Source organism: Hippocampus comes, unplaced genomic scaffold, assembly GCF_001891065.2.
Source record: "Hippocampus comes isolate QL1 unplaced genomic scaffold, H_comes_QL1_v1.1 scaffold170, whole genome shotgun sequence".
Lineage (NCBI taxonomy): Eukaryota > Metazoa > Chordata > Actinopteri > Syngnathiformes > Syngnathidae > Hippocampus > Hippocampus comes.
In genome coordinates, this window is record NW_017806171.1 from 51,006 (window position 1) to 65,482 (window position 14,477).

General features: G+C 49.9%; 3 protein-coding genes across 3 annotated transcripts; all 3 read left to right on the forward strand.

The window, feature by feature from the left end:
- Positions 1-3,658: 3,658 nt before the first annotated feature.
- LOC109531753 (thrombomodulin-like) lies at positions 3,659-6,967 on the forward strand. The gene has a single exon (XM_019896227.1). It carries the CDS (start codon positions 3,827-3,829, stop codon positions 5,381-5,383), a length of 1,557 nt encoding a protein of 518 aa, XP_019751786.1. The 5' UTR covers positions 3,659-3,826; the 3' UTR covers positions 5,384-6,967.
- Positions 6,968-7,458: 491 nt separating this feature from the next.
- On the forward strand, positions 7,459-9,884 carry LOC109531752 (thrombomodulin-like). The gene has a single exon (XM_019896226.1). It carries the CDS (start codon positions 7,617-7,619, stop codon positions 9,342-9,344), a length of 1,728 nt encoding a protein of 575 aa, XP_019751785.1. The 5' UTR covers positions 7,459-7,616; the 3' UTR covers positions 9,345-9,884.
- Positions 9,885-10,632: 748 nt separating this feature from the next.
- LOC109531751 (toll-like receptor 5) lies at positions 10,633-14,477 on the forward strand. The gene is made up of 4 exons (XM_019896224.1): positions 10,633-11,150; positions 11,346-13,632; positions 13,701-13,789; positions 14,190-14,477. Exons 1-4 carry the CDS (start codon positions 11,103-11,105, stop codon positions 14,415-14,417), a joined length of 2,652 nt encoding a protein of 883 aa, XP_019751783.1. The 5' UTR covers positions 10,633-11,102; the 3' UTR covers positions 14,418-14,477.

The following is a 14,477-nucleotide window of genomic DNA, read 5'->3' on the forward strand; positions in this document are numbered from 1 at the left end:
CACCTCTCCAAAGGCGTCTCCCTGCAGCGTTTCCATCTTGTCAAGGCTGCCGGAGTGCGACTCGTGCGTCGCACACTGGCACAACCAGTCGCTCCTCTTGTCGTATGACCGATCATCAGGCTGCTTCCGAATGGGCCGCCCCGCTCCGCGTTACAATCAAGGATTCCGGGCCTCAAGTCACCTTTGTGATGTTTCCTAAAACAGTGTCTCAAAAGTTCATTATTGTAATTTTTTTAATGCGATACAGACGGTGTTCATTACCTGCTTGCTTTGCTGCTTTCTGACACAAAATACAATTGCAGGAAACGGAGTGAATGTTGGCATGTGCCAAGAAATGGAGATTGTATTCCTTTTGTCTGCACGCCGCTTCACCCTTTACCAACGGTGAATAAGAACACGGCATAAACGCTCCGGTCCCGCTCTTGTTTCCTGTCCTCAGGGGCTTGAGAGAGACGAGTTGGAGGAAAACATCATCCCCCTTGACTCGCAGAGCCAAAACACACAGTCTGAATAAGCTGCTTTTATGGGAGACATGCACGCTTCAATCCGGCAGATTCCTGCAATTAGTCGAGGCATGAAGAGAGCATATGTAAAATTCCAGCAGAGGATATTCAGGGTTGGCTTCGGCGGTTTCGAAAATACCACGGCAGCTAAACGTTAACCGGGACCGCCAAAATTCTGGGATTTGTCCAAAGCATCAATCCACGAGGTGTTACGGCTTTGCAACTCTGGACAGGTTTGATCTGTTTTCTCCTCAATCTGTGCTGAGCCCCGGCGTACTTGCCAGGAGGATATTTGGTTTCACCGTCTGGGACCCTCAGATAAATATTCACAGTGTAAATTATGTCCTGTTCTGTTTTGTTTTGAGGCGCTGGGGCGAGAAAGGTAGATATGGTACAGTATGCAGCGCTCAATGGCAGGAAGTGGCCCTTCACGACTGCCGAGTGGTATCACGAGGCGTCAGGTTAAACAAGCACAACATCCCAATCCTCTCATTTTGGGACAAAACAACGGCTTTTCTTAAAGCCGTGCCAAATTAAAGGCCGTCAGACGTCTTTGTCGTCTTATCTATTTGGACATTTAGATTGGCGCACTCGGTTGTGGTGGCTGGACCAGTTTAGGTGTGACCGGGTAATCGGTCACATGTAAAGTGCATACATCCCCACATACAAACTGTGTGTCATGCCTATTTGTACATGTTTCTCTAGTTCTCTGTATATATATATATATATGTGTGTGTGTGTGAGACAGGGGGAGGGGGGGGTATACATGCACCCTTTGATCCTCAGTCAGGACAGGGACAACGCCTTCCGTTTCCTCTCTTGTAACATCTCAAACACACGTTGCAATCCATGACTGCGCCTCCACACTTTGGGAGTGACCACAGAGTTGATGACGGTGGTTGAAGGTTAAGGCAACATTGCGTTCATGCCACATGCGTCAGATATGCCCACTTTTGTTTTTGTTGGACAGCGTCTGGTAGAAGTAACCCTAAACCTGCAACCTCTGAATGTTCAAATCATGAGGACATGACTGAAGGTGTTCAATTTAAAGATATTCTATGTCTCATGAACATGATTGGCATTATTTTTATTTTTTGAAACACACAGACACACGATCAGAGGTGCAAGGCGGTCTCCAATTGGCCATGTCACATGCACGGCTGATGACATCATCCGCAAGGGGAGAGCTTGCAGTTTACCTGCCAATCTCATGCATGGACCCCAATGAGTCTTTTTCTGTTTCGGCAACGTGGAGCAAGTTCAACCGATTTTGATACCAATGAGGGTCCAGATTAGCATTAGCTAAGCGCGTAATCAGTGCTCGCCTGACATCACGAGTTGCCATGATAGTGACCGGATAGTGGTCATTCCTTAGAACCGTGTTTCAATCTCTTTTAACGCGTAACTTAATACCTTATTGGAACTATCTATCCTTTTTCCTTTTTTTTGTCTCTCGGCCACGAAACAACCATTTTGAACAATTACTTCCATCTCAAACTGCACTGCACTGCGGTCGTTTAGGGCCCCAAACACAACATTTTCTGTTGGGACTGACAACCTTCCGCACTCACATTCCAACTGTCCCTTACTAGGGATTGAACCGACACAGTCCGCGCAGAGTTTAGACGAGCGAACGGTCCGTTCAAATCGTTGCCACGGAAACAGCCGACACCAAACTTAACCAAAAGGGCACATGAATCACTGCAAAAGAAAGTTAAAGTGACCATTTTTGGTGTGGGCGAAACAATCTCCAGACACGCCTGGAACTGGCTTAACTCAGCGTGGGCATTACCCATCGACATCAGTCAAAATATTTACGAAGACCGGAGCGGCCTGGCTTTGTGTCGCCAGGCTGGGTTCCGACAGAGATTACGCAGAGCCGTTGGGCCACCTAGCAACCCTCTATCTAGCGCTCCCAGTTCAAATGAAAACATTCAAGTGGTTATTTTGCTTGCGCCCATTGAACAAAGAAATCTCTTCCCTCGCATGGCTGGCTCACATCCCCTCCACCCTATTGCATCCCACCACACCCACTTTTATGAGGGAGGTATTGAATTAGAATCGGAGGCCACTTGCTGAATACGTCCGTGTGTCATACACAGACGGAATCGCGCTCACGTTCCAAGCTTGGGTGTTCGACTTCATCGAGAAAATAATTTCCATATGAGAGTCATTATTCAGTGACAAGGGGAGGGCGGTTGCTCGCATTCCAAGCCTCTCAACTGACCACACATCACATCAATGAAGAATGAACCAATGCAAAACCCGTTGACATAATTCGGTTCTCATCACATTTGTCTCTCTATGACCTTTTAAGTGGAGGAAGTGAGTCTATTCGGCGTGCGGTACTTCCCCTTCTGGGTCCACTCACGTGAAAAAGGCGACACCGAGAGATGTCGGGGGACACCGAAGAGGTGAAAACAATGTTGACAAATTTAGACTGACAATGCAAAAATGAGTGCTCACTTCCTTGGCTATTACTGTTACCAAAGGGGATATGAGTGTACAATTTTCCATCATATTCCTGAAGCCGTTTATCCTGTAGGATACCAAACTTTGGATACCAAGTAACACCGAAGGAAATACTTTTGCCGTCCAAGTACCATCACGACGATCAGCAGTCAAATACAGTCGCATACCAGACCGATTCATTTTTCGATCGCAATAAATGATATTTCATCATCTGCGGCATTAGGCACAATTTGAACATTAACACTGTACTAAAAGATAGGGGGGAACAATTGCACCAAAATAATGATTCAATTCAAATCTATTGCAGATAAAATTTGAATATTGATTGATGGAATTCCATCTTTCAAAAGGTGATGTAAAAACTAGTGGTACGACACTTTGAGAATTGCTGCTTGGGGGCTTTGAGGGTATTTTGCTTTTACTGAAGTACAGGACTTGAATCAGACTGTACTTCGTTTCCCTGTGTTTTTTTTTTTTTTTTGCGTGTGCGTGTGTTTTGCCACCTCTGGGTAAATAGGAGATGCGACCAGACAAGTCACTGTCCTCTCATGAAACGATCATCACTCATGGTGAAAGTATGCGTGCGGGTGTGTGCGTGCGCGCGTATGTGTGTGTTAATGAGCCAGTATGTTCGTGATAAGGCTTTGGAGCTGCGGGGGAAGGGTTGAGCAAGCGGACCCACCAGAACTGAACTTCCTTCCTGTGCTGCTCGAACTGGAGAGCGACGTGCTTTTATAAATGGACGCTGCAATGAGGGGCTTCCAGTCTCGGGGGGAACTTCGCATCGTCCAAGGCGGCCAGCCGTCGTCCTTTTCACCGTCTCCATAATCTCCTTCGAGCATCGGGGCACCATGATCGCTTTCCTCACTCGCGCGCTTCTCCTCTGCGGGCTCCAGGGAACGGTTCTGTCTCTGCGCGGACATTGCACAGACACGCAGTGTTACGCGCTTTTTGAGGGGCAAAAAGACTTTCGGGGAGCGCAGAAAAGCTGCCGAGATTCCGATGGAGATTTGTTGTTATTCCTCGACGCGGAAGCGCAGGGACACTTGCTCGCCGGCCTCAGCGGGAGTTTTTGGTTCGGGACTTCTCGGACGGTCAGTGGCGCCCCGAACTGCACTTCGTGCACGGTGTGGGTGGGAAGCAACCTGACGATCGAGACGACGCCGTGCGGCGACAAACTCGCCGGGTACATCTGCCAGTACCCCAACGCGGACCCCTGCGGCGCCATCCCCGTCGAGGGAGACGCCAAGGTGACGTACGCGGCGCCGATGGGCTTCGAGGTGAACGCCACTTCCCTTCACTTCCCTCGCGGAACGGTCGCGGAGGAGGGCAAGGCGGGCGCCTTCCACCCGGTCGCCAAGTATTTGTGTTTCGAAGCGAGTTGGCTGAAAGCTCCGTGGAACTGCGAGGTGATGGAAGGCGGCTGCGACGAGCGCTGCAACTCCACCTCCGGCTCCTGCGAGTGTTCGGTGGGAACCTACCTCCACGCCAACCTCATCACCTGCAGCTATGACCCGTGTGACCGTTGCGCGCACCTGTGCGACGCCGCCACCCAGGAGTGCGCTTGCCACGTCGGCTACGCGCTGGGCCCGGACGGGAAAAAGTGCGCGGACGTGGACGAGTGCAAGCAGCTGGACGTTTGCGCATCGGAGGGAAAAGAATGCGTGAACACGCACGGGGACTACGAGTGCAGGTGCAAAGACGGTTTCGAGGAGGAGGAGGAGGAGGGAGAGGGCGCGTGCGTGGACATGAGGATCTGTGACAAATGTGAGCACATGAATTGCGTCAAGTCCGACGGCGTGTACGCATGCGCGTGTCGCGAGGGGTTCAGAGTGTCCCCACTCGACCCCACCAAGTGCGAGATGTCCTGCGATCAGCAGGACTGTCTGGCCAACTGCATCCCAAATCCCGACCTGGAGGGGAAGGACATGCATCAGTGCTTCTGCCCCGAAGGTTACGTCCAAGACATCCGGAACAACACCGCCTACTGCACTGACATCGACGAGTGTGCGAATCGGAAGGAGTGTGAACACACGTGTGAAAACCTCTTTGGGAGTTTTGTGTGTCATTGCAACGAGGGCTACAAGTTGTTCGACGAGTACATGTGCATCCACCCGGACGAGGAGGGATGGAGACCAGCGGATCCCACGCCAGCCCCGCCGCGTCCGGCCTCGTTGCCGACTTACGTGAAAGCGGGCAGCGTGCTCGGCATCACCGTGTTCCTCTTGCTTTGCCTGCTGCTGCTCTACTTGCTGGTCAGGAACTTGGCCAAACGTTGCGGCAGTCTTGAGCTTTCCTCCCTCAAAGGGCCCGACATGGATATCTTCTACCTGCAGCAAGTCACCACGGAGACATACAAGCGGTTATCTTTTGACAAACAGTCCAAATGGGACTCGCAGAGACTTTAACCGCAACACCGTTGACCCTCCCGAAGACCAGGCACGTGCACGGATAGACGAAGAATGGCGCTTAGGCAGCCGCCATTTTGCCTGGCCTGGCCCTGGCCTTTGGTTTTTCTTGAAGGTGGTATCCCACTGAGCGAAAACACTCGTACGCGGATATCAGCTTCAGTCATCGACATTTCAAAACGAAACGCTGTATTCATCATTCTGTGTCATCCATCAATCACAATAGTGTTTTGATATGACGACGATGATATGATGAAATCGGTTTATAGGCTATGTTGATTGTGTTAACAGAATTATTACTCAGTTGAATACTTCTGCTAATCCCTCACCTTTTTTTTTTTTTTTTAAATTGTGTGACCAATTTTAGCAGTGGGTGGGTTTTTTATTTTTTTGCTTGAGCACCTTCCCCCGATATGTCCGCCGCGCACATGCCTGCAACAACGGGAACATGCTACCAAAGCAACAGATGACGCAACAGATGTAAACAGCCATTGGCGCTCACGAAACTAAAACACTATTTTGTTGTTCTTTGAAATGGAAAACGGAGTTCATGTCCAGGAATTTGTTTGCCATATGGTCGGCTGATTTTCCTTCCAATGTTCATGTCCCGGAGTGAGAAAGTCTCTCGATTGTATCTTTTAATCCTTAATAGTTCAAATCGATCAAATATTAAGGTACTAAAATCTATCTACACTCGGCACAACGGCAGTCAGTCTAGTTAAGTTCTCCACCAAGGCATCCGAACCGGTTAAGAATTTGCCGTCGCTGTCCAACTCAAAATTTGGAGATGCAATGTGAGCTTTTCATTAGACAATGTTCGGGCTGCATTGAGAAATTCAGGAACTTGTCAAGAAATCTTGCATTCAATCCGCAACACAATACAAAGGTCATAGAAGTGAAACAACTTCCTCTTTATCAAGTCATAACGGTAGAGCGCAAAAAAAAAAAAAAAAAAAAAAAAAAATCATCTCATGCAACTCAATTCGATATCTTTGTTGTCGGCTAAGGCACAAATTAAGTAGAATCTAGTTTTCTATGCGTGCCCTTGTCTGATTTAGCGTCTTCAAAAGCTCGCCGGGTCCCACTAGTTTGTGATCCGGGAAAGGTTGTTTTCTGGTAGGTTTTTTTTATGGTTTCAAAGCAGGAACTCGAGTATGATCAGGACTTCTCTCAACAACAATACAATAGCACTGTCTTTAAAAAACACTAAGCTAACATAGGACAATTACTGTAAGTACATCTGTGGTCAGTATTTGATACTCGCAGTATCGACAGGATTTTTTTTTTCATGCTGTTCTCTGTGTAAAATACTACTTACCGGCCACTTAACAACACTGAAACCGACACTTGTAATTATAAAGTGTGAAATTCATGATTACCTCTTTGAAAATGTCATTTTGATTCTGAAAATGTACCCGATGGAGCAGCTGATGAGTGTCAAATTGTGTTGCAATTTGATAGACATTCCACTTTTGTATTCTCGGTGGAACTCTGCATTTTATTCAGACACATCGCTGTCCAAAAGACTTTGAATGTAGAAACTGTGCTGCTATGAGCTACATAAAGGCTGATGTAAAACAACAACGGCACCTCATCGTTATTTGCCCGGAGTTATTATAAGGAAGCCAATTTTCCTGAAAAACAACAGGGGGATGGAGGGGGGGGGTCACATGAATGTCCAGTCTTTTCAGGCGGATTGTTTTGAAAACATTGTAGATGTGACTTTGTTTAAAAATAGGTGTAAGTGCTAATATAAAAATCCCTGCTATTACTATTACATAATATATGTGATTAGCATACTAACAATGTCCACGATGATTATTCTGTTGCAGCCAACACGACGTAATAGCAGGACCCAGTTGTCAACGAGTGCAGTTTTGCATCACTAGTAACATGTAGGTATCCGAAACGCAGAACTTTTATGATACTTTTTGTCGCTTTTTAGTAGTGAGGGGAAAGCCACGATATGCCTCAGTCTGAATTTTAAGGCTCTCAAATAAATAGCTCACATTACGGCTCCTCATATTACGGCTTTCCATATAACGGTGCAGGCTCCGCTCACTGGGAGGGGCAACTGCGACAAAGGGGGGAGTGCGTAATTTACGGCCGTGGTCTTCGAGGGCGTTTGAGAGGGAGAAAGTTTCTTTGGAAGACCAGAGAGCGCCCTCGAAAGCTGCTTAAGAACCACTTCCTTCCTCTGCTCGGTCGCCAACATGGAATGGGGAGATTATAAATGCGAGCCGAGCGCTTTTTCCAACAAACGCGCGTCGTGGCTGCAGGGACGCGCGCCCCAATGAACGCGAGGTCGTGTTCGAATATGAAGGATGCCGCGGGATTGTTCGTTGCCGTGCTTGCCGTCCTGGTGGGGAGACTCGGCGGGACCGAGCCGGACGGCGGGCTCTGCGTTGAGAGAAGCTGTTTCGCAGTCTTCCGTCACTCGGGAGACTTTACAAGCGCGCAGAGTCATTGCGAAGAACGAAATGGGCACTTAATGACCGTGAGTTCGTCCGAGTCACGTGATGTACTCGCTCAACTTTTGAGGAACTTTTCGGGTCGATTCTGGATCGGTTTGCATCGTTCGACCGGCTGCCCCAACGCGACGTCTCCCCTTAAGGGCTATGAGTGGACGGCGAAAGACGCACAAGGCGATTTCGCCAACTGGGCTCCCTCGTTCGACGGCAGCTGCTCCTCTCCACGCTGCGTCACAGTTTCCGAAGTGGACCGGCTCCAGTGGGTTCAGGAGCCGTGCGACGCGCCGGTCACCGGCTTCCTGTGCGAGTACCACTTCGCGTACTCGTGCAAGAGCATCATGATCGACGGGGAAGCCCCGGCGTACGACACCCCCTTAGGTTTCGGGGGAGGGGATCTGCACTCCCTGCCGCCCGGAAGCATCGCCACGCTGACGCCGAGCAAGCGCAAGTTCGTGTGCTACGAGTTGTGGGTGGAGGCGCCTTGGAGCTGCGAGATCCTCGAGGGGGGCTGCGAGCACAAATGCGCCATGAATGACGATCACGAGCCGTCGTGCTCGTGCCCGCCCGGCCTCTCCATCAACCCCGTGAACCAAATCACGTGCGAGGCGGACGCGCTGGACCAGTGCGCGCGTTTACTGTGCCAGTACGCCTGCTTGGAGGGGGAAGACGGCGCGCACGCCTGCGCGTGCGACCACGGCTTCACTCTGGCACCCGACGGTCGGTCTTGCGTGGACTTCAACGACTGCTCGGACGAGCGACAGTGTCCCGGGGAGAACACCCGCTGCGTCAACACCGTGGGCGGCTTCAAATGCGAATGCGAGGGCGGGTTCAAACTAACGGACGGATCGTGCGTGGATCACAACGAGTGCGCGTCCGCCCCGTGCGAGCACATGTGCGACAACACGCCCGGGAGTTACAAATGCTCCTGCTACGGCGGATATCGAGTGGACCCGCTGGACACGAGCAAGTGCGAGCTGCACTGTGGCAAGGAGGAGTGCGTCGCGGAATGCGACCCCAACGACAAGTACCAGTGCTACTGTCCCGACGGCTACATCGCGGAGGAGAGAGAAGACCACACCGTGTGCATCGACATGGACGAGTGCGGCGACTCGTACTGCGACCATGGCTGTCGGAACACTTACGGCAGTTACGTTTGCTCTTGTCGGAAAGGATTCACGTTGGTCGATGAGGTGTTTTGCGTCAGAAACGAGGACGAGGATGAAGATGCGGATGGCTCGGGGGAGGCTGCGACCACTCCAAACGCTCCCACGGTGACGCCGCACGAGGTCGCTCCAACTCGGCAGCCGTCGGCGGTGACGGTCGGCGGGCTGGTGGCCATCATAGTGTGCTGCGTCCTCGTGGTGGTGGTGGTGGTCTTTTTGTCTCAGCACATCCTGAACAAAAGGGGAAAAGTGGAGCGAGGGGCCGCGTCTAAAGCCCCGGACGGAGGGGAGACGCACAGTTTACACGGGATGGGGAGCGAAGCTTAATTAAAAAGAAAAAGGACATTGAAGAAAGCATGACATGTGAATGTAGAGCCAAGGATCCCACCCCCCCACCTCGCCCAACCCTTCAAGAAAACCCACTTTAGGACTATTTTAATTTTGGCAACGGCCGCAAGCACTGATGGGAGGAAAACGCCACGGCCAAGAAAACAAAAAGAGGGACAGTATTTACCCACAAGACGTGCACAGAGAAGCATTTTTTTGAACATGAAGTTTGGCTTCATCTGCAGCTGAAGCAATGGAACAGAAAAATATTCACTTGAACTGTTTTTGTGCTGAAACGCTAATAAAATAAAATCCTCAATTACGTTTGCTGTCCCGCTCAAAACGTTCGCAGGCTGATTGTGCCGCCAACTGGTGAAAAGAGTGTACTGCAACGGAAACGCAAACGGCGGGTGTGACGTTTCCAAACCGCACATATGTTCGAGAAGAAGAAAAAAAAAAAGCACGGAACGCCTTCAAACAAAAATATGACAACGTCTGAAACAATGATGACCTCACATTAAAATACTTATGATACCCACATGATCCAATGGAATAATGTCGCTTTTTTTAAGCCTAACATGAAAAGCCTTAAACAAACAGCTGTATGCAGGATGTTAGCCAAAAATGAAAAGACTCAAGAAGAAAAACTTCTTCTCCGGGATCTTGTCGGTGCATGATCAGCAGTATTGTGGCGCGAAGCAGCTGGAGTGTCTAGATGGGGGGGGGGATACCCCAAGACAACAACATGCTCCAATGTTGTTGTCGAGAAACAAGCGTAGGGCTCACATCATTCAAACATTTACAGTTGTCATAATGGCACAAGCGCTGAGGTTATAAAATCATGCTTAAAAAGTTTGGGGGCTGCTGATCTCTAGCATGGGAGGCACACCCCCTATTGGGATGCAACTGTTTCATTGGATCTTTTTAGTGTTCCCACGACAGTAGCCAGGAAACTGACCACATTTTATTAACTCAAGATGGAGTGAAGAAAAGGGAATGTTTCATCCACTCCACTCAAGATGCTGATGATAAAACTTTGCTTGGGATTCTATTGAGTGGTTGGCAAATGGGGAGCATGCAAGGGAACCACTAGTGTCCTCCTTTTTTGTTGTTGTTGCTTTTAACAATGTGTGCAGTTGGAAAGTTGCAAAATGCGTGTTTTGACAGAGTGACACAATAAACAGAAGCTCCTTCCAGTTTTTCAAACTAAAGTGCAAGTTCAACACTTTTACTGACACAAGTGATGGATGCTGTGACACACACACACACACACACACACACACACACACAGACAGACACACACACACGCACGCACACAACGAAACATTTTTTTCATTCACATCCTCGAGTGAAACGCTCTTACACACACACGACAGAAATCCATTCACAAGTCCTATTGAATGGGCTCGTTTAATTTCGTTAAATTCACTGTTTTAGGAGAAAATAGAAACATGATCGCCGTGACCTTTTTGCGGAACAGGATTAATTACGGTGAGGCCTTTTGTTTCTTATCAGACGAATACATGAACTGTTTCAACAAAGCTTTATGAGAGTGTGGCAAGCTGCACCAGTGAGCTATGAACCAATCAAAGTAAGGCAAACAGGCTTACACAATTTCCTCCTCGCTTCCGTGGGCCGGCTCGGGCACTGCGCTCGACGGGAGGCACTTCAGCGTCGAGCCCCCGTGACCACATCATCTTGAAAAAGCTCGCTCGCAACGTGTGCGCTACCGGGAGATTGAAGAGCGGAAAGCGCAACATGTGGACGCTGGCCCTACAGCTGGTCATCATTGGCGTGAATGCGCGGGTACGTGTCACCCCCTTCACTCAGTGAAGCGGATTAGAAAAATGGATGGATGAATGATTTCACTTTTTAAAATATTTATGGCCTAGAAGTGTTTTTCAGACAAATATTTGCCGTTGTTATGACTTTACGATGAGGTTCGTGATTATTAGACGTTCCAAGTTCTGATTCCTTGCGCGGTTTGTTTTCTTTCGACAGGTTGTAACGTGTTACCCGGCTTGTAAAATATATGGCCTCCGAGCCGCTTGTCAAGGACAGAATCACCGATGGGTGCCCGCTCTGCCGCCAAACATTACCGGCCTCTACTTGGAGATGAACAAAATCCCCGAGATCAACAGCACGTCGCTCCGAAATCTGGAGCAGCTGCTGGAGTTGGATCTGGGGAAGCAGTACGTGACGCTGGTGATTCGGAACGACGCCTTCCTCGGGCAGAGGCGGTTGCTTCGCTTGGTCCTGGGCGACAACGCCGGCCTTCAACTGGAGCCGCGAGCATTTACGGGGATGGTCAGTTTGAAGTCCCTCTTCATGGACCACTGCGGTTTGACGGAGGCCGTATTGGCGCGCAACTACCTCGAGCCGCTCCTCTCCTTGGAAGGCCTTAATCTCTTTGGTAACAGACTACGAAAACTAAAACCAGGCCTTTTCTTTCGAAACCTCTCCAAGTTGACGGAGATCAACCTCAAGTTGAATCGCATCGAACAACTATGCGAGGAAGATCTCGTCGGTTTCAGAGGCAAGTACTTCACATACTTCAATTTGGACTCCAATCACCTGTACGAAATGGCCGCTGCCGATTTCGACTGGGAAAGATGCGGAAACCCGTTTCGAGGAATGGCCTTCGAGATCCTCGACTTAGCGAGCAACGGCTTCAACGCGAGCGCGACGCAGCGATTTCTCAAAGCGATGCAGGGGACTCCCATCGCTCATCTCATCTACTCTGGGCACTTGGGCAAAGGTTTCTCACATGACAACCTCCCAGATCCCGACAGGCACACATTTGAAGGTCTCGCAGGCAGCGCAATTCGCATTTTTGATGCGTCGAGAAACCGAATATTCGCTTTGCGGAGAGCCGTCTTCAGCCCTCTGACCAGCGCGATAATAATCGACGTCTCCCAAAACAAAATCAATCAAATCAACGAGCAGGCCTTCGGTGGCGTGCAGGGCAATCTAAGATTGCTCAACTTGTCATTCAATATCCTCGGCGAAGTATATTCACAGACGTTTAGCAATCTGACCGAGCTTCGGGTTTTGGATTTGTCTTTCAATAACATCGGCGTGCTGGGATATCAAGCTTTCCAAGGTCTTCCCAAATTGCGAGCGTTATATATGACGGGAAACTCTCTGCGGACGCTGGGCTCTCCCGCGCCACTGCCAAACCTCGAATTTCTCCTCCTGGGTGACAATCGCCTGACGGACCTTTACAACATCGGCGAGCTCAGCGTCAACCCGCTTCACGTGGACGTGACAGATAACCGATTAACCAACCTCGAGGACGTTTACCTCATTTTAGCGCAGTTCAAGCAGCTGCAAAATGTCTTCTTTGGCGGTAATTTCATCAAGTGGTGCACACTCGGCCGGAACAGCTCAATCCCTCTCAACCACAGCGTACAAGTGCTCGATCTTCACGATAGCTCTCTGCAGTTGATTTGGGCCGAGGGGACGTGCCTGGATGTGTTCAATCATCTGGAAAATCTGCTCGGTCTCAATTTGAGCTTCAACTACATCAAGAGTCTCCCGCAGGGAATTTTTGGCGGGCTCAGGTCCGTCGTGGAGATTGACCTGTCATCCAACGCCCTGACCCATCTGCGGCCAAATGTTTTTCCCGACAGTCTACGGAACCTCCACCTTTCCAACAACTTCTTGGCCTACCCGGATCCGACCGCCTTCGATTCCCTCCTCCTCCTCAGCCTTTGGGGAAATCGCTTTTACTGCGACTGTCATCTGGAGAGCTTCCTGAAGTGGATGAATGCGACCAACGTGACCTTGGTCGGCCCAGAGGATTACCGATGCGAGCTTCCGGTCACTCAATACGACCTTCCTCTGCTCAACTACTCCCGGATCATAGAACCGTGCAAGGTCGACGATGAGCTGGCGGTCCGAGAGCTTCAATTTGCGCTGTTCATCTCCTCTACCCTCCTCATTCTCACCGTCACACTTTGCGGGATCGCTTACGCTCGTCTCCGCGGACGCATTTATATCCTTTACAAAAAAGTTGTCGGTCGAGTTCTGGAGGGTCCCGAAGCACCGCCTCCTTTGCGGGAGGCGCAATATGACGTCTACCTGTGCTTCAGCAACACGGACTACGTGTGGGTGGAAGCGGCTTTGCTGAAAAAGCTGGACAACAAGTTCTCGGAAGAGAACATCCTGCACTGTTGTTTCGAAGCCAGAGACTTCCTGCCCGGTCAGGACCACCTCTCCAACATTCGAGATGCCATCTGGAGCAGCAGGAAGACGGTGTGCGTCGTCTCCAAGGAGTTTCTTCGAGGTACAATTTCACGTCTCGAGTTTAAACGCAACGGTTTCCACATCTCACTGCCTTGTCCCCTTCTTCAGATGGTTGGTGCTTAGAGGCGTTCACCTTGGCTCAGGGCCGCATGCTGAACGAGCTCCAAAATGTTCTGATTATGTTGGTGGTCGGCAAGGTCAGTGCTTCTCCACCAACATTCTCTGGTGCCGTTTTGTCTTGTGCGCCTGCTGCCACCACGTGTTCGAATCGGGCCATTTCGAGGGCGTCAAACGATTCCGGGAGGGAAATCATGTCAAAGCCTTACGCTTGGTGAAATACTTTTGGTATTTGCTAGCATTTTGGCATGGGTACAGTGGTTCACGTTGTAAAGTTTTGTGTGGCTTGAGAGGCCTATTTTTCAACTAAATGCTGTCCAGGATACAGGAAGCAGATGGATGTTTGATATTTCATCAAACAGCCACCCGGAATTGACTGTGTTTCACCTTATCTACCTCGCTTTTTGCCGTCTGTACAAAACTTTCGAAACGGTGTCATCAGAAAACGTAATTCGATATCCTGATGTAACCCAACTAAAGGTGGCTCACTACCAGCTGATGAAGTACAACGCCGTCCGAGCGTTCGTCCAGAGGAGAGAGTACCTTTGCTGGCCAGAGGATCCTCAGGACCTGGAGTGGTTTTATGAGCGTCTGGTCTCGAAGATTCTCAAAGACGGCGAGGTGAAGACGTTGGACAAGGGCGCGGCAAAGCCCGACATTCCACCTGGAAACGACATTCAGCTTGAGAACATTGAAGCGCAGCAGTGACCTGTCAACAAGAGCACCTGAATGGAAAAGCACTACTAAACAATACTGATCTTGAAAGGG

Coding starts and splice junctions, on each gene's coding strand:
- LOC109531753 (XM_019896227.1), top strand. CDS start 3,827: ATGATCGCTTTCCTCACTCGCGCGCTTCTCCTCTGCGGGCTCCAGGGA.
- LOC109531752 (XM_019896226.1), top strand. CDS start 7,617: ATGCGAGCCGAGCGCTTTTTCCAACAAACGCGCGTCGTGGCTGCAGGG.
- LOC109531751 (XM_019896224.1), top strand. CDS start 11,103: ATGTGGACGCTGGCCCTACAGCTGGTCATCATTGGCGTGAATGCGCGG. Junction 13,633..13,700: donor CTCCAAGGAGTTTCTTCGAG/GTACAATTTCAC, acceptor CCCCTTCTTCAG/ATGGTTGGTGCTTAGAGGCG. Junction 13,790..14,189: donor TTATGTTGGTGGTCGGCAAG/GTCAGTGCTTCT, acceptor ACCCAACTAAAG/GTGGCTCACTACCAGCTGAT.